Here is an 18,938-nt window from a genome sequence, read left to right as displayed (position 1 = left end):
ATAAAACAAACTATAATCATATAGTTAAATTAAATAACTTACATTAATAAGTTATGAGGCATTTCCAGTATGACTAAAATGACACGGGCAATGAATGCGTATTATGAAAATTCTGTTACTGGCTGAATTAAGAAGCTGTAGGCAACAATCTATACTAACATTAAGCACAAAACTGAATAGGGAGAAGTCAGTGTAAAAAGGTGTGCGCATCACCCACACTGAAGCATAAAAAACAAGTGTATGGAGGCCAGCTCCCATACGTAACTACCCTAAAAACAGTCAAAGCTTAGTGCATTGATAATAAATAGATTGGCCAAATCCATAACATATAAATGCATTCCCTGGAAGCAAAACACTCGATTAATGTATGAGTTATGAATAGTATAGCCTACAGCCTATAAATAAAACTGTAGCACCTATGTAAATACTTGCATAAATTATCACAAGCAAATTAAATGGTTAATATAAACAGTGGCAGATAAAGCTTAAAAAGCTCGGTGTTGCTGTAAGTGCGACACAGGCCAAACCATTTTCTTTTTGACTAAATAAGCTACCAAGCTTGGTGTTGTTGTAAGCACAACACAGGCAAATTCATTACATTTTTTTTTAAACAAGTAAGCTATAAGCTTGGTGTTGCTGAACGCGAAACTGCGCAACACGGGCAAATTCATTACACATTTTTTTTTTTTTTTTTTTTTTTTTTTTAAAACAAATAAGCTAAAAGCTTGGTGTTGCTGAACGCAAAACTGCACAACACAGGCAAATTCATTACCTTTTTTTTTTTTAAAACAAATAGGCTAAAAAGCTTGGTGCTGCTCTAAGCGTAACTGCGCAACACAGGCAAATTCATTACATTTCTTTTTAAATAAAGAAGCTAAAGGCTTGGTGTTGCTGAAAGCAAAACTGCGCAACACAGGCAAATTCATTACATTTATAAATAAGCCAAAAGCATGGTGTTGCTGAAGGTGCAACACAGGCAAATTCAACTTTAAGATTTTTTTATTTATTTTTTTAAACGAAAATTACCACCAACTCTTTAATAATTTTAAACTAAAAACACAGTAAAGCGAATAGGGTAGCCGCCGGTGAGCGAACTCTCTCACCCGAGAATAATGTTGCACATGTCCTACGCCAATGAGCAACTGGTTTAAGTTGAACATGTCCCACGCCGATCAGAAAATCCTTTAGGTACTTCGAGTGGAGAGAGAAAAACTTGCACCCTGTGGCCAACGAGGCCAATGACAACAACGATGTCGACAGTTTCACACAGACGCTTCAACATATTGCCAGGCACAGATGAGCAAAGATGATTGGAAGAAGTGGAAGATTGCGTGACTAAAATGCAGATCACCACTGTGGAAATCAATATGGCGGCACGTTACGTTACTAGATGATGAACTGGGTGGCTCACGGTGCGCTAGTGCACACTGACGATTATAAGCAGTTCCGGTCGTCATGGAAACGTGCCGCACGAGGAGATGCAGGTGAGCTCGTGATCAGGTGAGCTCGTGTTTAAAATCAAACTGTCAGTAGATAAACTGCTATCGGTTGCTCCAAGCGAAGTTTAAAGATAAAACGAAGCAAATAAAATTAAAAAATAAACATCACACACTCCGATGACATGCTCACCCAGGTGCGGTGAATGATCTTCACAGCAAACGAAATTCCGTAGATTTACTCCTTGAATAATAAAGTACGAACCAAACTCGTACTTAGGATACAATTCCAATTTAAATAAAAGTTCCATTTATATCCAGAAGGTGGCAGCAACCATCCATTCAGATCTCTTCATGGCTTCCACTTTCAGGTCGCTTCGCTGATCTCTTTACCTCACGTTAGAGTTCCGTACCGGATTTCCTAATAGTTAGACTTGCTTCAGATAGATTTATACAATCTCGGCTTGACAGGAGAGCGACCGGAAACTGAGGAACTGATAGAACAGGATCGGTATACAAACGGATCCTAAACAGTAAACTGTAAACTGGATGATAACTGTAGGAACTGATGCATGAAGAGCCCCGAGTCCTGACACATACAGCGGGCGACGGTGACGGTCACTGGTGGGGTCCCCAGGTGTCAGGCTCCCAAAAAAAAAACAGCTGCTTTACCTTTTTAAAGTTCCGTTTTCGTTTCGGGTTTAGCTGTTTCACCTATGTTAAATTTCGTTTTCAGTTCAACATCCTTCAACACAGCACATGCAGGTTCTTCCGGATCGTCGCCATATGTAATAAGATGAATAAATGATGAATGTAGACAAGGTGTAGCATTAGAAGGATGCTTTATTCATCAGATGGTAAGTATCATAGGGGGACCCCACCAGGAGCAGCTCACTTGCTGCTCAGCCCGACTCTAACTGAATCCTCACGCTCACACACAAGCATTCCAACACTCCACTCACGCGCGCACCAACATTCCACTAACATTCATACTACCAATGGCTGAGCAGCAAGAACTAGACCACTACACTCGCCCTCGCCGCTGTCCCCCACATCCAACGAACGACCTCCGGCGGCAAATCCTTCTCCTACTTCGTCGCCAAGACCTGGAACACCCTCCCTGCCCACCTACGGCAGACCCAAGACCTACTCGCCTTCAGAAGACTCCTCAAGACCTGGCTCTTCGAGCAGTAGCGGCACCCCCCTCCCCTCAGCACCTTGAGACCCTCACGGGTGAGTAGCGCGCTTTACAAGTATTCTGATTGATTGAGAGATAAAAGTTATTTTTTGGGGTTGAGTGTGATATGTTAAAAAAGAGGAATTTTCAGGGAAAGTAAAAAGAAAAAAATAATTGCTAATATAAAAGAAATAAACAATTGTTCACTATATTTGCTGAGCATTTGAACTCTTTGTAATTGAGCTGTCCTTAAAGCGGGAACTTGATCATTAATACTGTAGGATTTAAACGTGTTAATTTCTAAGGATGGGACTAAGACCTTATCATTAGGCCACAAGTGACACTTCAATGGGATACATCAAAACAAAACGATGACACTCAACACAAAATCACTGGTCAATGTGGTTCCTATAGGTGAGTGTACCCTGGCACCCAGGGCACAAGTCCTAAAAAAAGAAGTGGGGGGACACTGACATCACAACAGGAAGTGACGTCACAAAAGGTTGCTTGCACCATCAGACTCATTGTCTCCCCTTGATCACCCCTTGCATCAGAGAAGCCAGCCCGTGAGCAGTGTTCTGAATGGGCTCCGATTCCACTCCAGAGAGGCCAAAGAGTGAATGTGTTGCTCCATTTGCTCCAGTTATCGAGCTCCAGGTAAAATAAGTGGGGGGGACGCCGTCCACCCGTGTAGTACCCCGACTCGAGCCCTGCTGGCGCCTATGTCATTTCCAGAATGGGATGAAAGGAGGAGGAGAGAAAGCGAAGTTGTTTTAGCTTTAGGGGATTACATACCACATTTTAACTTATTTATAGACCAATAAGACTTTATTGTTCAGTTAATTAAACCTTACAATACAACATTTAATTATCAGGTAAAACATCAGAATAATACATAAAATACATTATCAATCAATTGGATTACCCAAGTTTTGCTTCATTTAAACTAATCCTGAGTAATATGGAAAAAAATCTTAGCGTGGGTGGTAAGTCACATAGTAGTGATCAACATCTTTGTACCACCAACTATGGAATATAATTCTACTAGCTTTGCCCAATAAGGATGGAAAAAGAGTGCATTAATATTTAAAAATTACAGAGTCTAGACCGTATTGTTCCAATTTGATACAATTACATTTAAAATATCCCAACGACGATGTTGAAACCATAAATATCTAATTTGTGCAAAAATAGTCCAAACAAAGTGCGACGTACTTTTCCTAAAATACTGGCTTCTTATTACAATTATTGTTATGGTGGCAGCTCTACAAGTAAAAACTTCCTAGTTTGGCATGTTCAATTGTACATAACTATAGATGTTTACAGTTCAGGATAAAACCAGTAAAATTCACACTTGATCAGTTCACCAATACATGTTCTTTGTTTTAAACATAATATAAAACAAATGGGCACCTGCACGCTACACGTACCACGACATTTAGCAATATAATTCAAACTTTGCTAGTTTTGACTCAGCAATAGAGATGAACTTCAGGAATTTCCCACAAAATATCAAATACTCCCCTTGGAGACAGACTGTAATTGCTTGCTGACATGTACGTATAGTGTTTCTAATAAAAAACTACCTCACCAGACCTTTACACTCCACCATTAGGGCTGGGCAGCTACCAAGAACGTAGCAAAAGTCTTGCTTAAAATAATTACAAAGGAGACATGAAGACTCTTCAGGCAATGTCCTCCAGATATGTGAATTGAAACGAGTTTGTAAATCACCAAGTCAGTAAAGCAGCAGCTTAAATTGTGGCTTTAGACTATTTGACCACCCTAAGTATGATTGAAATTTAAGGGGGCCATAGGTTCCAATCACCATCTATGCATGGACCCTTTTAGACAGCACAGCTTTATCCATTAGGGAAGAAATCTTTTTCCTGATCCATTTATGACTCCATTGAATGCAGTTTGAGAAAGGGGTAAGACCCAGAGCTCATCTGCCTTATAGGTGGTTAGTTCCAAGTTAAGATAATTATGCGCTGCTGTATTTCTTGGTCACTTATTGCTTATCTGGTTAATAAACCAGCTATTTGGCTATTGGGTCACCAGTGCTCCAACCCTTAATATTCAGAGTGAGTGTATAGCACCTTAATCATTAGGCCATTGTAGACTCGTCATTGTGCTGCACCAAAATTTAACTATGGCATCCAACCCAAAAATACAAGGCAATGTGGCGACATAGCTGAAGGTACAGGGACAGCTACATCATGTAGTAAATGTGATGGATAAAGGATAAGCTAGAAAGAGTTGTTTTCAGCTTAGCAGCATAATATACTTTAAAAGACAGATTTTTAGATAAAGGGTAATGAAAAAATATTTGTCAGTGACCAAGAAATAGATCATCTTTCCCTTTCAATGTGAACATTTAAGCGCTTTGTAACTGATCAGATCTTAGAGCAGACTCAATACCATTGAAACAATGGGACTCAAACTTTCAGTTTTAGAGTGATAGTCTAAACCCTTAACCATTTGGCCACAAATGGCTCTTTATTGTGATGTCAAAATATAACCATGGCCTGACATATAAATACAAGGGAATGTTGTGCCATAGGTGCACCCTGACAGCTACATCATTTACAGAGTGGGACCGATGGAGAGGGAAAGAGAGAGTTGTTTTTAGCTTTGGGACATCATAATTAACAAAGGGATATTAACAAAAAAAGAATGAATATTTGCCGATTGGTAAGAATGAAATCATCTTTTAGGAGATTTTGAGAACAAGACCAAAAAGAAGACTCTTAATTACTCCTAGGGCCTTATTACGACGTGGTATGGGACCCGGCTGACCCTGGGTCAACTGTTCCCCATACCTTATTACGATGTGACCGCACATGGTGCAGTCGCATACTCCCATTTTCCTCTGGAAGCTTGTGCTGTGGCAGTAAAACAGCCGTAGCACAAGCTCCCATAGAAGAAATGGGAGAATCTGTAATCCTGTACAGCATGGCAGGCTCCTTAAGGTGCCTGTCACATTGTTCTGGGATTAACAGGTGGCACCTATGGTGCCCCCTTGAGCGCCCACTGGAGACCACATGGTGAAGCGGGCCCTGCTAGGGACCCAAATGTCGCTTTACAACAAGCTTTCTGTGTGAGAAAGCCCGACATTGAAAGCCTGTCTGAAACATGCATCATAATCTTTACAGCGGAAACGCTGTTTATAGGGATTACACGTCAGTATTTGACAAAGCCGATGGGCTCCTTGAGCCCATCAGAATGTAGCCTGAATCACCTGTAGGTTTCAGTTTCGACCACCTGCATTGTAATGCAGTGGTTGAAACTGAAACCACGATGAGGCTCGGGAAGCTTGCGGTCAGAGGCTTTCCGACCCTCATCGTAATTGGGCCCTGAATGTTCAAAGTGAGAGTGAGGGAAAGGGCTTTTTTTTAGGTTTAGAGCATAATATACTGAAAAATTAGCATTTTCAGACAAAGTGAAAATAAAAAACATTTGACAATTATTAAGAAATAAATCATCTTTCACTTTATTCATTGATTAGTTTAACTCTTTTTAATTCAATAGAACCTCTACCATTGAAACACCAGGACTTTAAACTTTAATATACAGAGTGAGCATCTAAGATTTCACCCATTAGACCACAGGTACATGTGATTATTCACTTTACTGCTCTTCACACAAATCTTAAGTAAGTTTAACTCTTACAACAACTTCTCTCTCTCACCTCCTTACATTCTGTTCTGTAAAAGTTATAACTGCCTGTGGACACTTATCTATGCACCACATTCACTTTTATTTTTGAGTCAAATGTCATAGTTAAGATTTGATGAGAGAGAAAAAAGTAATTTGTGACCTACAAGTTAAGGGGATGGACTTTCACTCCGAAGATTACGGCTTTGAGTCCCGGTGTCTCAATGTTGATGGATCTGCTTTAATGTCTAGTCATATATTTGTGTTGAAATGTTCAATGATTATAATGAAAGATGATTTAATTGTTATCTTTTCATTGTGTCTCACTCTTTTTAAGTATATCATGCCACAAATCTAAAAAGAACTTATCTCACTCTTCCCCTCTACCATACCATTCTGCAAATGAAGTTGCTATCAGTGTAGGCTCACCTATACCATCACATTGACTTGTAGTCTTTGGTCGAATGTCATTCATTGTTACTTTTTGATCCAATACAGTAAACAGTCATTGTCGCTTAATGAATAAGGACATTGACTTTCACTCTGAAATGTATCTGTTAGTAATTTTTATATTGAGAGTGTAGTTTCTTTTACATTCATGGTGTTCCTTATATATGTTATGTGTTTGAAGTGAATTACTTTACCTACTCTTGTTGAGACTGCAGTAGGAATAATAAAATGAACCTCTTTGCAGTTTGACACTTTCCCTACTGTTGCCCCCTTTCTAAGTGGGAATTGTAAATTTTACCCCTTCAAAATCCAACACTATTCCTACTGTTGTGCTGTTTGGAGAGGGAATAGTCAATTTCACCCCTCCGAAATCCAATACTTTCCCTACAATTGCACAGACTGGAGTAGGAAGAGTAAACTTCCCCTGTCTGAAATCCAACACTTTCCCTACTGTTGCACAGGTTGGAGTGGGAATAGTACATTTTACCCCTCCAAAGTTCAACACTTTTCCTACCTTGCATAGACTAGATTGTGAATAGTATATTTAATATTAGTAGACTCCAATAATTTAATGATATTGGGTAAATAAAGTATATAGCATTGATTGTGTTATTTTGTTATATTACTTATAAACAACAAGAGAGGTAGGGCTAAGAGACACTCCTCTACCCCAGTTCAGAATATATGTAACAACAAAGGAGTGGCTAATGATATATGGCAAAAAAACGAGGGGACTAGTGTCTTCAGCCAAGAACAAGGAGAAAAATGATATAAGGTGAAGTGTGTATCAAAGTGATAAAAAACCATAAAGGATTTTAAGAAAACCCTCACTCACCCACCTGGTGGGTGACATGCTTCATTATCAGGTTCCACCGGGCGGGCCGATTGCCTACCCGGTGTGCTACAACACCTGCAATTGCAGTTAAGCTGGTTTTTGTGTCAATAGTGAATTTGGTGACAAGGTGAGATTAAAAGAGTGTGAACTTTAACCAAAAATAAATTTTAATAAAAGGTAAAGTAAGCACAGATTAAAATTAAATAATATGGACAGAAGTTGGCTATTAATTTGAGCCAGCTGTGTCCGTTAGTGTTCAAAAGGTCGACATGTTTCTGCTCTAAATAGCCCAAACGGCTGAGCTTTCATCAGGACCAAGTAAATAGTGAATGGACAACCACTGGGCGGTGTACACACGCTAAGGCGTACCCTAACCTCAGTGGTATATGTGAAAAAAGAAGCAAAACTCACCGTTTTGTACTGGACTGCCCTGGTATTTCCAGGTGTCCGAACATGTAGGGAAAGAAAAAGGAGGACATACAGGCAGAACAACATTTAAAGTTCAATGCATGCAACCTTTAGCATACAGGTGTTAGCTGAGTCCAATCATCAACCCAGTATAGTGTACACACCACACTTCTAGCACCCATATGTGATCACAGTAGTGCCCTGCTTTAATATACAAAGGACGATTCTCCCACATATTTATTCTTCACAAATATAGGTCCCAATAGGAAGCCTAATCGGCCCTTCACCCTATTCTCATATACCCGTATGGTCTTATGACGCGTAAGAGCATAGTCACTGTCGCGTCTTTTCAGAATTTTACCGAAATGTGTGCAGTCCTTAAAAAAGACTCGAAAAGTAACTAACGAGTCATACCAACAGTATAAAAACACCCAAATATGGAAGTTATATAAGAAACAAAAAGAAGAAATAAAGGTTGAAGTTTTAAGTGGAAGCGTAAAGTGCTTTCACGTAAAACTTCAACCTTTATTTCTTCTTTTTGATTCTTGGCTAAACTTCCATGCTTGGGTGTTTTTATACTATGGTCTTTTTTAAGGACTGCACATATTTCAGTAAAATTCTAAAAAGACGCGACAGTGACTATACTCTTACGTGTCATAAGACCATACCGGGTATATGAGAATAGGGTGAAGGGCCGATTAGGCTTACTATTGGGACCTATATTTATGAAGAATAAATATGTGTGAAAATCGTCCTTTGTATAATAAAGCAGGGGACTACTGTGATCACCATTGGGTGCTAGAAGTGTGGTGTGTACACTATACTGGGTTGATGATTGGACTCAGCTAACACCTGTATGCTAAAGGTTGCATGCATTTAACTTTAAATGTTGTTCTGTCTGTATGTCCTCCTTTTTCTTTCCCTACAGGTTCGGACACCTGGAAATACTAGGGCAGTCTGGTACAAAACTGTGAGTTTTGCATCTTTTTTTCACATATACCACTGAGGTTAGTGTACGCCTTAGCGTGTGTACACCGCCCAGTGGTTGTCCTTTCACTATTTACTTGGTCCTGATGAAAGCTCAGCCGATTGGGCTATACAGAGCGGAAACATGTCGACCTTTTGAAAATTAACGGACACAGCTGGCTCAAAATAATAGCCAACTTCTGTTCATATTAATTAATTTTAATGTGTGCTTACTTTACCTTTTAATAACATTTATTTTTGGCTAAAGTTCGCACTCTTTTAATCTCACCTTGTCACCAAATTCACTATTGACACAAAAAACAGCTCCACTGCAATTGCAGGTGTTGTAGCACACCGGGTAGGCATTCGGCCTGCCCGGTGGAACCCGATGATGAAGCATGTCACCCACCAGGTGGGTGAGTGAGGGTTTTCTTAAAATCCTTTATGGTTTTTGATCACTTTGATACACACTTCACCTTATATCATTTTGTCCTTGTTCTTGGCTGAAGACACTAGTCCCCTCGTGTTTTGCCATATATCAATAGCCACTCCTTTGTTGTTACATATATTTTGTTATATTAGACAGTATTTGCTTTCATTTTAGAATTTTTAGTGTTTATAGTATTTTTTGTAAATGCTTTCGTAAAACTGTTTCTTTATTTTTCAATTTGTATAATATATTAACAACACATTGGCGTGTTGAATATGAATGCTAAACCAGTGATCCAAGCAGTTCAAAGGAACGGATTCACTGGTAGGACCTGCAGAAGTCAGGTGAAATGACTCTCGCCAGATATGGCTGACAGAGGGCACACTGAACGGCATCGCCATGAATGCTAGTGGTTGGAGTAGGGTGTGCACCTTTGGCAATTTGCCAGGGACTGATGGGTCATTTCATCTGACCTCTGCAGGTCCTACAGGTGAATTTGGCCAATGCGTTGTTATTTTTCTTGTTTTTAGTTCACTTTACACAACAGTAGATATCATAGAGATCCTGATGAAAGCCGCAACACTGACTAGGTCATAGGCTGAAACATGGCGATACCAAAGGGGATGATGGACGGAGCATTTGAGCAAATCAAACAGTCGCCCCCAGTAAACTGATCTGGGGTTAATCCATCATCATTCTTTAGCTCACTCCACCACCCCAGTTCAGACATGGTCATATGCAAATCAGTCTGACCCTGTGCCTCATGGGAACAGTCCAGCCCAAACTGCCAAGCCATGTCTTCCCTGGATCGGAAACAAGCATCCTCAGACTGGTTTCTTGTCTATCGGCCCCCTAAGTCCAAGATCTCAGCATTACCGGAATTCCTGGACTATGTTCTCCAGGCTAGTTTGCGTTACGCAAATTTTACCTTACTTGGAGACTTTAATCTCCATGTGGAGGATGCTTCGGATTTGCATAGCTCCAACTTTCTCTCCACACTTCTTGACGGCGATTTGGAACAGCGGATCTGTGGCTCCACCCATAAGGCGGGTCACACTCTCGATCTTATCTGCTCCAATCTCCCAGACTTAATCATTGGTAACTTGTACCCCGTGATTTGGTCTGATCATTTCTTTATTCCGTTTTCTTTGTGCCTATCCCACCAAAAACGTCCTTGTGTCCAGGCCAAAACCCTTGGGCGCAATTGGAGTATTATCTCGCCAGTGAGTCTGGGCGCTCAGCTGGGTAATACAGTCCCGAAGGAGGCAGCCGATCTAGAGTCTAGGCTAAATAATTTTAATAGTTGGATCTCCTCAGCCATTGATGCAATTGCCCCCATCAAGCCAATCAAAACCTTCCGTTCGGCCCCCTCTGCACCATGGTTCTCAGAAGAACTACGTAAATACAAATGGGCCTGCAAACTTTTGGAAAGGCGTTGGAGACTCTCATACTCTCCCGCCAGTAAAGCAGAATATAAATTGGCTCTAAAGAAGTACAGGAAAATGATTATAGATCACAAAAGAATACATCTTGAGGATAAAATTAGCAAAGCCCATGGTTCTGCCAGGGAGATCTTTCAGACGGTAAGATCATTCACCGATCCTTTGGCCCTCAAACGCCAGTCCCCTGTTTCTCAATCATTTTGTAATCATCTATCTGACTTTTTTGAGGACAAAATCATCTCCATTTATGACTCGTTTCCTGATAAAATCACCCAGACCCCCTCAATAAGGCTATCTCTATCATTCCCTCCGATTCAGTATCTTCTAAAATCTTCTCCAACTTTGAAGAAATCCCCCTTGATCTCTCGCTGGCAGAATTATCTAAATGCAGATCGAGTTCGCCTACCGACCCATGGCCGGCAAAACAATATAAAGCCTTGGCCTCTCTTCTCAACCCCATTCTAAATAGCATTTGGAACGATTCACTACAGACTGGCATCTTTCCAGATTCTTGGAAACATGCACGACTAGTCCCTATCTTGAAAAAAGCTAACACTGATCCTAATGAGCCGGCTAATTATAGACCTATATCTCTGTTGCCGGCTCCAGCCAAGGTTCTGGAAAAACTAGCACAAAAACAGCTTGCTAATTTCCTCGAATCCAACGGGTCTTTCCATGACACACAACATGGATTCAGACATGGCCACAGCACGGAATCGGCCCTGATTGAGATGGCCGATGCTGTCCGCTGGAAACTTGATGGAGGTTCAAAGGCGGTGTTGGTGCTGCTCGACTTGTCGGCAGCATTCGACACCGTCTCCCATTCTGTCTTGTTGGATCGTCTCCACTCTAAGGGGATTCAAGGCCAGGCCTTGAGGTGGCTATCTTCCTTTTTGTCCAATAGGACTCAGGCAGTCTTCACCCCCCCGTTCACGTCCACCAGTTGCCCGCTCAGGTGGGGAGTCCCGCAGGGCTCCTCCCTGAGCCCTATTCTTTTTAATGTTTATTTTTCCCCGCTTGCCGAGATGATCGCCCAGGCCGGAATTAAAGCCACCTCGTATGCGGACGATATCCAACTTTTGTTCGCTTATGACAAACCCTCCCAGTCGGCTTTTGACCCTTTAAAAGACTGCCTGCGTAAAATATCATGTTGGATGGACAGTAATTGCCTTCGTCTTAACGCAGGAAAAACTGAGGTCCTTTTTCCATCAGCCATCTCCCTTGGACCCCCATCTTTGGTGGCCACATGATCTGAGTTCCCCCCCTCTGCCTAAACAATCTGTAAAAAACCTGGGTATTAGATGGGACCCCAATCTCTCTTTACACAACCAAGTCCAGACAGTAGCATCGGCTTGCTTCTCCAAAATTAGGATGGTAAAAAAATTCATCAATTTCCTCCCCAACAACACCAGGAGAGCTATAGTCCAAGCACTGATCACCTCCCACTTGGATTATGCCAACGGTCTGTACACTGGGCTGTCTGTAGGTCTATGCCATCGACTACAGACAGTTCAAAATTCAGCGGTCCGTCTAGTATCTGGCATCTCCTAAGGAGAGCGTATTTCCTCTCACCGTCGCTCTCTTCACTGGTTACCAATCCAGAAGAGAGTCGAATTCAAAGCCCTCATCCTGACCCATAGGGCCTTGAAAGGAAAAGGTTCTGCCTATCTGACTTCTTGTCTGCGCCCATACAAAAATGTTAGAGCTCTCCGCTCTGACACAAAAAACGTTCTCATCTCTCCCAGATTCACGAAGGCTCGCTCTGGAGAGAAAACCTTCCAGGTCTGTGCTGCCACTCTCTGGAATAAACTCCCTCTTGCCATCAGGGTGATTCCTGAAGAGCCCTCCTTTCGTAAGGCACTTAAGACCTTCCTTTTTTGCTGATTCCCTAAAGGAGTAGGATTGTTACACTCTCTGAAGCGCCGGGACACCCCGTTGGGGTAGCCGCGCGCTATATAAGAAGCACTAAATAAAAAAAAATAATAATAATAATAACCCTCATCAGCCAGGCTATCTTGAATCCAGTGGCAAAGTGAGAAAGGGACCCACGTCTGGGCATACCCTGACAACTTAGGGCGGACAAAGCGATACCAAAGGGGATGATGGACAATGGATTTAGGCCCAGATCTCTGTACTGGGGTGAATGTATGTCATTGTTCTGCATTCTGTCCATCAACTGTTGTTTTTGCATTTGTCACCCCGAGTGGGACAGGTATGATCCAACGTGAGTCCTGGGCTTTCGATGCCACTGAATCAAGCTATCCTGGCTGATGAGGGTTGAAAGCCCAAAACTGGTCCTAGGGTGCTTGTTTCCAGTCCAGGGAGGACCAGGCTTGGCAGTTCGGGCTTGACTGTTCCCATGAGGCATAGGGTCAAGACTGATTTGCATATGGCTAGGTTCAAACTGGAACGGCATGGTGAGCTCCTCCCTTGCAGGGGGGTAGTAGCCTGCATCATGACTAAGCTTCATGGTGCAAGGAGGATTCCCCATTATGAAGCATGACACCATTGGAGTGTGAGGGAAACCTTCCTTAAAAGGGAACACCCCCTCATATTCAGCCCCCATTTTCAGCGTTCCATTGTTGCATCAGACCTGGGGGCTCTGTGTGGATTGAGCTTTTCAATTGGGGAATTTGCCCTCGCTGGTCTTTCAAATCTCCTCAGCCCCCCCTCCCTTGTGTGTGTATAGAAAATTGCACCAGCCATGTTGTATAATGGAACAGTGTCCCGGGGATGATGTATGAAGGTAAATAGTATAGAAGGGGTACCCTGACCCCATGGATGTGTTGTAGGTGTGTACTGTAGACTGGTTATAAGTTTTAGGCAACTGTACGTTCTTTTTTTTCCAAGTGGGCGGACTTGCAACTCCATTGTGGTGCTCAGGGCAGTGCAGCCCCCTGTGTAATGTTGCGGTAGGGTTGCAAACCTTGCAGATAAAAAACTAATATAAAAGTAACTGCCACACACATTACAATATATACATTCACACTCTCATTCACACACTAATGCATGTACTCACAGTCTAACTCAGAGTCACACAGCTAGTTACAGACCCAATCAGACACTCACAGACCCACTCACAGACAAACTCAGAGACTAATGCACCCACTCCTAGGCCTACTCAGACACTCACACACTCACTCACACATCTATTGAGAGGCTTATGCAGCTACTTACAGACCCACTGAAATACTCATGCACCCAGTTACAGACCCACTCAGAGACTCATGCACCCACTCAGAGACCCACTGTAACACTGATGTGCCCACTCATAGACCCACTCAGAGACTCATGCATCTACTCACAAACCCATTCAGAGACTTGTACACCCACTCTGATACTCATACATCCATTCACTGACAGACCCACTCATACACTCACTGCCCACTCAAGGACTCACTTAGACAATGACACACTGAATTACACACGCAATCAGACACACATGCACCCACCCACTCACTCAGCCACTGAGAGACTCATGCACCCTCTCACAAATGCATCAGAAACTCATGCACCCACTCACAGCCCACTCAGAGACACATGCTCCTACTCACAGCCCACTCAGAGACTCAGGCACCCACTCACAGACCCACTCAGACCCTCATGCACCCAGTCACATACCCACACACCCACTCACAGACTCACAGAGAGACTGATACACCTACTAACAGACCCAATTAGAGATCTATGCAGGCACTCCCAGACCTACTTAGAGACGTTTGCACCCACTCAGAGACTCATACATCCTCTCACAGACCCACTCAGACACTCACACACCCACTCGCAGACCCACAGAGGGACTCATCCACCCACTCACAGATCTACTCAGAGACCCATGCATGCATTCACAGACCTACTCAGACACTCACGCACCCACTCACAGACCTACTCAGAGACCCATGCACCCATTCAGAACTTCATGCACCCAGTCACAGACCCACTCAAAGATACTTGCATCCACTCACAGACCCACTCAGACACTTACACACTCACTCAAGGACACACTTAGACATGGATGCACCTACTGACACACCCAGTCAGATACTCATGCATGCACCCACTCACTCAGCCACCAAGAGACTCATGCACACTCTCACAGATGCACCCACTTACAAACCCACTCAGATACTCACGCACCCAGTCACAGGCCTACTCCTACACTCACTCAGATACTCATGCACCCACTCACACACCCAGTGAGACACATGCAGGCACCCCGAGAACCACTCAGGGACTCGCACATCCATTGAGACATCCATTGAGACACTCACACACTCAGTCACACACCCACTGAGGCACTGTTACACTCACTCACACACTCACTTTCAAAGTTTACAGGTTACAGTTAGGAAATGAAAAAAATTAAAAGTTACAGGGGCATTACAATTAGGAAATAGTCATTAAAATACCTTACAAATTGACTGAAAAAAACTTAAAGGTTACAAAACCAGAGAAAGTCAGCAGTTATAATTATCTGAGCTAGATATAATTAATGCCCCCACGATGCACTGCTTATGACCTCACATATTACATCACTTATGACACGGTCAGTGATTAAATCTTTCTTACTGATTGGTAGAAATACCTCTTTTCAGGTATCATACTCTAACACTAACTACAGCTTCCCTCTGTCTTCCCTCCTTCCATTCCCTTTCTCTAAATCATGTAGGTGTTAGTGTACACTCACCTATGACACCACATTGAATTGTACATTTTGGGTCAAATGTCATTGTTATGTTTTGATCCTGGCTAGTAAAGAGACACATGTTTCCTAATGGATAAGGTCTTGGACTTTCATTCTGAGGTTTAAGGATATCATTATTAGACATGTGACTGTGCCAAGGGTTGTTAAATTACAAAGATATGTATTAAATGTTTCTTGGGACATTAAACCAGGGAGTTAATCAGTTGCTAATTTATCTAACTAAACCCCTCAAAGCATTGTTGTCCCCCACGTTGGTCAGATGGGTGAGACAAAAAGCAGGTACAGATACTTCCTATTTTGACGCCCAGCCTACCAGGAGTGCAATATCTTCAAAAGGCCTTCAGCTGGGTGCTAGACTAGAGTATATGTTGAAATAAGCAGACTGGTCTTTGGATTCCACCTTCACAAAATTTTACATTAAACCTATTTTAGAGATGGCTACATTGGTGGTGAGTAAACTTTAAACATGTATAATCTGAGTCTCTGGTCCTGGCATAGAATAACAAATGTCTGAGCTAGTGTGAAAGAAAGATTCAGTTCTATGAAGGAAATGCAGTGATGTGTGTTGTTTCTCAAATTTGTTGCTTAGATATTGGAAAGATTTGAGTTTATTTATCTATGTCAGCTTGATGATAATGATCAATAACTTGATGAAAATAGAAAATGTCTGCTTCTATTTGCATTTCATTTATTCAGGGGTAATTCACATTAACTTTGTTTCTCATTTTTACAATATCCGATGAGAAACAGCCAACCACTACTTGAACAACGCATTTCTAAAAAAGTATAGAAGACATCCAGAAAGCTTGGCTTCTTGTTCATAAGCAAAGAAAGAGGAACAGAGTATATTGCAGGAGCGTTTAATGGGACTATCTTTATTCTGACTTGCCATTTAAATGACATATGTGTTGTAGTGTATAACATATGCCTGTTAGACAATGCAGTTTTTTGTTTGTTTTGCCCAGAGTTTACAGGAATAAAAGTAAAGCAAAATCTCAGCCTCTGGTCCTGACATAGAATGAATAATTTCCTAGATAGCTTGAAATAAAGTTTAAATTCTATTACTCTATTAAAAGTTCTCCTTGCCATAGTGGGTCCTAAGGATGTTTTAGATGAAAGATATGATTTCAGACTTGGCTTGGCAGATTTGCATATGGCTGGATCTGAACTGGGGTGGCGAAGTGAGCTAAAGAATGATGATGGATTCAACCCAGATCTGTGACTGGGGGTGAGTGTCTGAAATGTTTCAGCTCTTCGTCCATCAGCTTTGTGTGTTTGTTTTGTTCGCCCTAAGTTTGCAGGTTATTCCCAGACATGGGCCCCTTGCTCACTTTGCCACTGGATTCAAGCTAGCCTGGCTGATGAGGGGTGTTACCCCGAAACCGGTCCCAGGGTGCTTGTTTCTGATCATCCAGGTATGGCCTGGCTTGGCAGTTAGGGCAGGACTGTTCCCATGAGGCACAGGGTCAGGACTGATTTCATATGGCTGGGTCTGAACTGGGGTGGCGAAGTGAGCTAAAGAACAATGATGGATTCAACCCAGATCTGTGACTGAGGGTGAAAGTCGGAAAATTTTCAGCTCTCTCTCCATCATCTTCTTGTGTATGATTTCAGTCTGGACAACTAACCACACCTTATCTGAAAGATGAAGAAAAGGACATTAATAGAATACTGTATATGCTTTAATAGTAAAGTAAGTTGTTGCATGATAACCATAAGAATTCATGTTAAGCATAGATCTGCCAACGTGGACCTCACAAGACCAATATTATCTTCGGAAAGCAGAAAACATAACTGAGACTTTAATGCACTAGAAATATAGTGCTGTTCAGAATTTGGTACTTACGTATTTGGCAGGAAAGAGACTTGGCATGAAATTATCAGGAATTGATGACGAGTCACGGGCACTGGTTGATAAAGGTGTATTGAAAGCTGTGTGCTGGAAAGCAATGCCATACTCCTACAGAGTAGCAAAGGGAGAGTCTAGCCATAGTTATATATATGTTCCTTACCACAAAGGACTATTTGGGCCACAGGGAGCATGCAAATCGAGGAAAGGCTAAGTCTACAAGATTCAGAAGTGAGTTTTCGTTTAACCTTTCACCTTGATGCCACGTCCAAAGCAGGTAACACATAGAGAAAGACACACCTTCACTCCTCTTTGTAGCTGGCATATCTTTCCTTCCCCCATTTTCAATGGGATTCTGTTAACTCTTTTGTAATACTTATGCTGGACATGAAACATAAAGATCATAGTCTGTGAGACACTGGATAGTTGGTGCACCAAAGTTGAATCACCGGTACATCTTGCAAGTATCTCTTTAAGGACTATTTTTCTCCAATCCCCTCTTTACAGACACTCTTTATTCTGGTAACATTTTCCTTTTAATTCCACTTGATTTCGACCTTTGGGTTACATATTTCTTTAACTGCATGTTATTTGGTTGGTTTGTTCCACTGAACACCTTGCACACTTTCTCTCAGCATTGCTTCACATCTCTGGCCAGAAACCGGAGATTAAGCCTGTTAGCTTTTTTTTTTTCTTTCTGTTTTAACTCTGAGATCAATCACAACTCACCATAAGAGAACAGCCACTCCTCACAAAATATACTGGTAGGACTCACCACAGGAACACTACACCCAATCCAAGGTGGTTGAACTATTATGGAGAAGTATCTGTTTGGAGCCAATTACCTCATGCATGCCTCTTCAAATAATTTAAAATAACTTAAATTGTTTATTGACATGCGTGTACTTTAAAAAGAAATATATCAAATCCCAGATTAAATGCAGAGTGGGGCTGTTGTGATTCAGACGTGTGTGCGCATGTGGTACACAGGTATCAAAAGCACAGTAAATGCACCTACCTATATTATTGACTGTGTTTCCTTAATTTCTATGTTCTTTGATTACTCTTCAAAAGATAATATTAACCATTTACTATAACAATTAGCTTCAATGTTTTGTCAACTTTTTTCAATGAAGAATTTAATTTATGTTAGATTTTATAACGACATTTGGTTCCAACTTCATTGGTGCATTTGCAGGACTATATTGTTCCTCGACAATGAGTAAATGTACTTTTTCTTTCACTCAAATATAATTGTATGTTGTCATTTTTATAGAGAAGGGGGACAGGGCATTTAATTTACAAGAAAGAACATAGAAACATATTTAGGATTGTATTTGTATATTTACTGTTAGGTGAAGAGCATAGGGTCAAGTGTATTGAAGGGCACTGACAAAGAGCAAATTTCTTTATTCCAGCCCACTCGTTTCATTGAAGTCCAGCGTCCATATTGGGTACGGTGCCCCAGAGGTGTATGTGTGATTGTTTTTTTATCTCCGAGGGCAATGTAGTATTACAGAAGGGGTTGCACAAGCATCTGCAGCTCCTTCTGTAATACTGATAATGCAGCAAACATATAGCGA

At 41.7% G+C, this 18,938-nt stretch overlaps 1 protein-coding gene and 1 long non-coding RNA gene across 6 annotated transcripts in view; one reads left to right on the top strand and one right to left on the bottom strand.

Moving 5' to 3' along the window:
- LOC144754988 (uncharacterized) overlaps positions 1 to 1,237 on the bottom strand; it is a 68,574-nt gene extending 67,337 nt beyond the window's left edge. Inside the window, exon 1 of the long non-coding RNA XR_013594819.1 lies at positions 1,104 to 1,237. This is a non-coding gene — a long non-coding RNA (uncharacterized LOC144754988). The remainder of the gene's footprint in view (positions 1 to 1,103) is intronic.
- A 153-nt stretch (positions 1,238 to 1,390) lies between these two features.
- Positions 1,391 to 18,938, top strand: part of LOC144754987 (uncharacterized) — a 215,350-nt gene continuing 197,802 nt past the window's right edge. For 3 of the 5 annotated variants that reach the window (XR_013594817.1, XR_013594818.1, XM_078643379.1), the window contains exon 1: positions 1,391 to 1,500. Coding sequence is in view for 1 of the 5 variants with exons in the window: in XM_078643379.1 (XP_078499505.1) it covers positions 1,391 to 1,500 (110 nt within the window). In the remaining 4 variants the exon portion in view is untranslated. Of the gene's footprint in view, positions 1,501 to 2,536; positions 2,670 to 18,938 lie in introns of those variants that run through there. The other 2 variants (XM_078643380.1, XM_078643377.1) reach the window with 1 other exon arrangement.

Source organism: Lissotriton helveticus, chromosome 5_1 (genome assembly GCF_964261635.1).
Source record: "Lissotriton helveticus chromosome 5_1, aLisHel1.1, whole genome shotgun sequence".
Taxonomy (NCBI): domain Eukaryota; kingdom Metazoa; phylum Chordata; class Amphibia; order Caudata; family Salamandridae; genus Lissotriton; species Lissotriton helveticus.
Note: the sequence above shows the minus strand (reverse complement) of the source record. Positions and strands in the feature narration are given on the sequence as shown.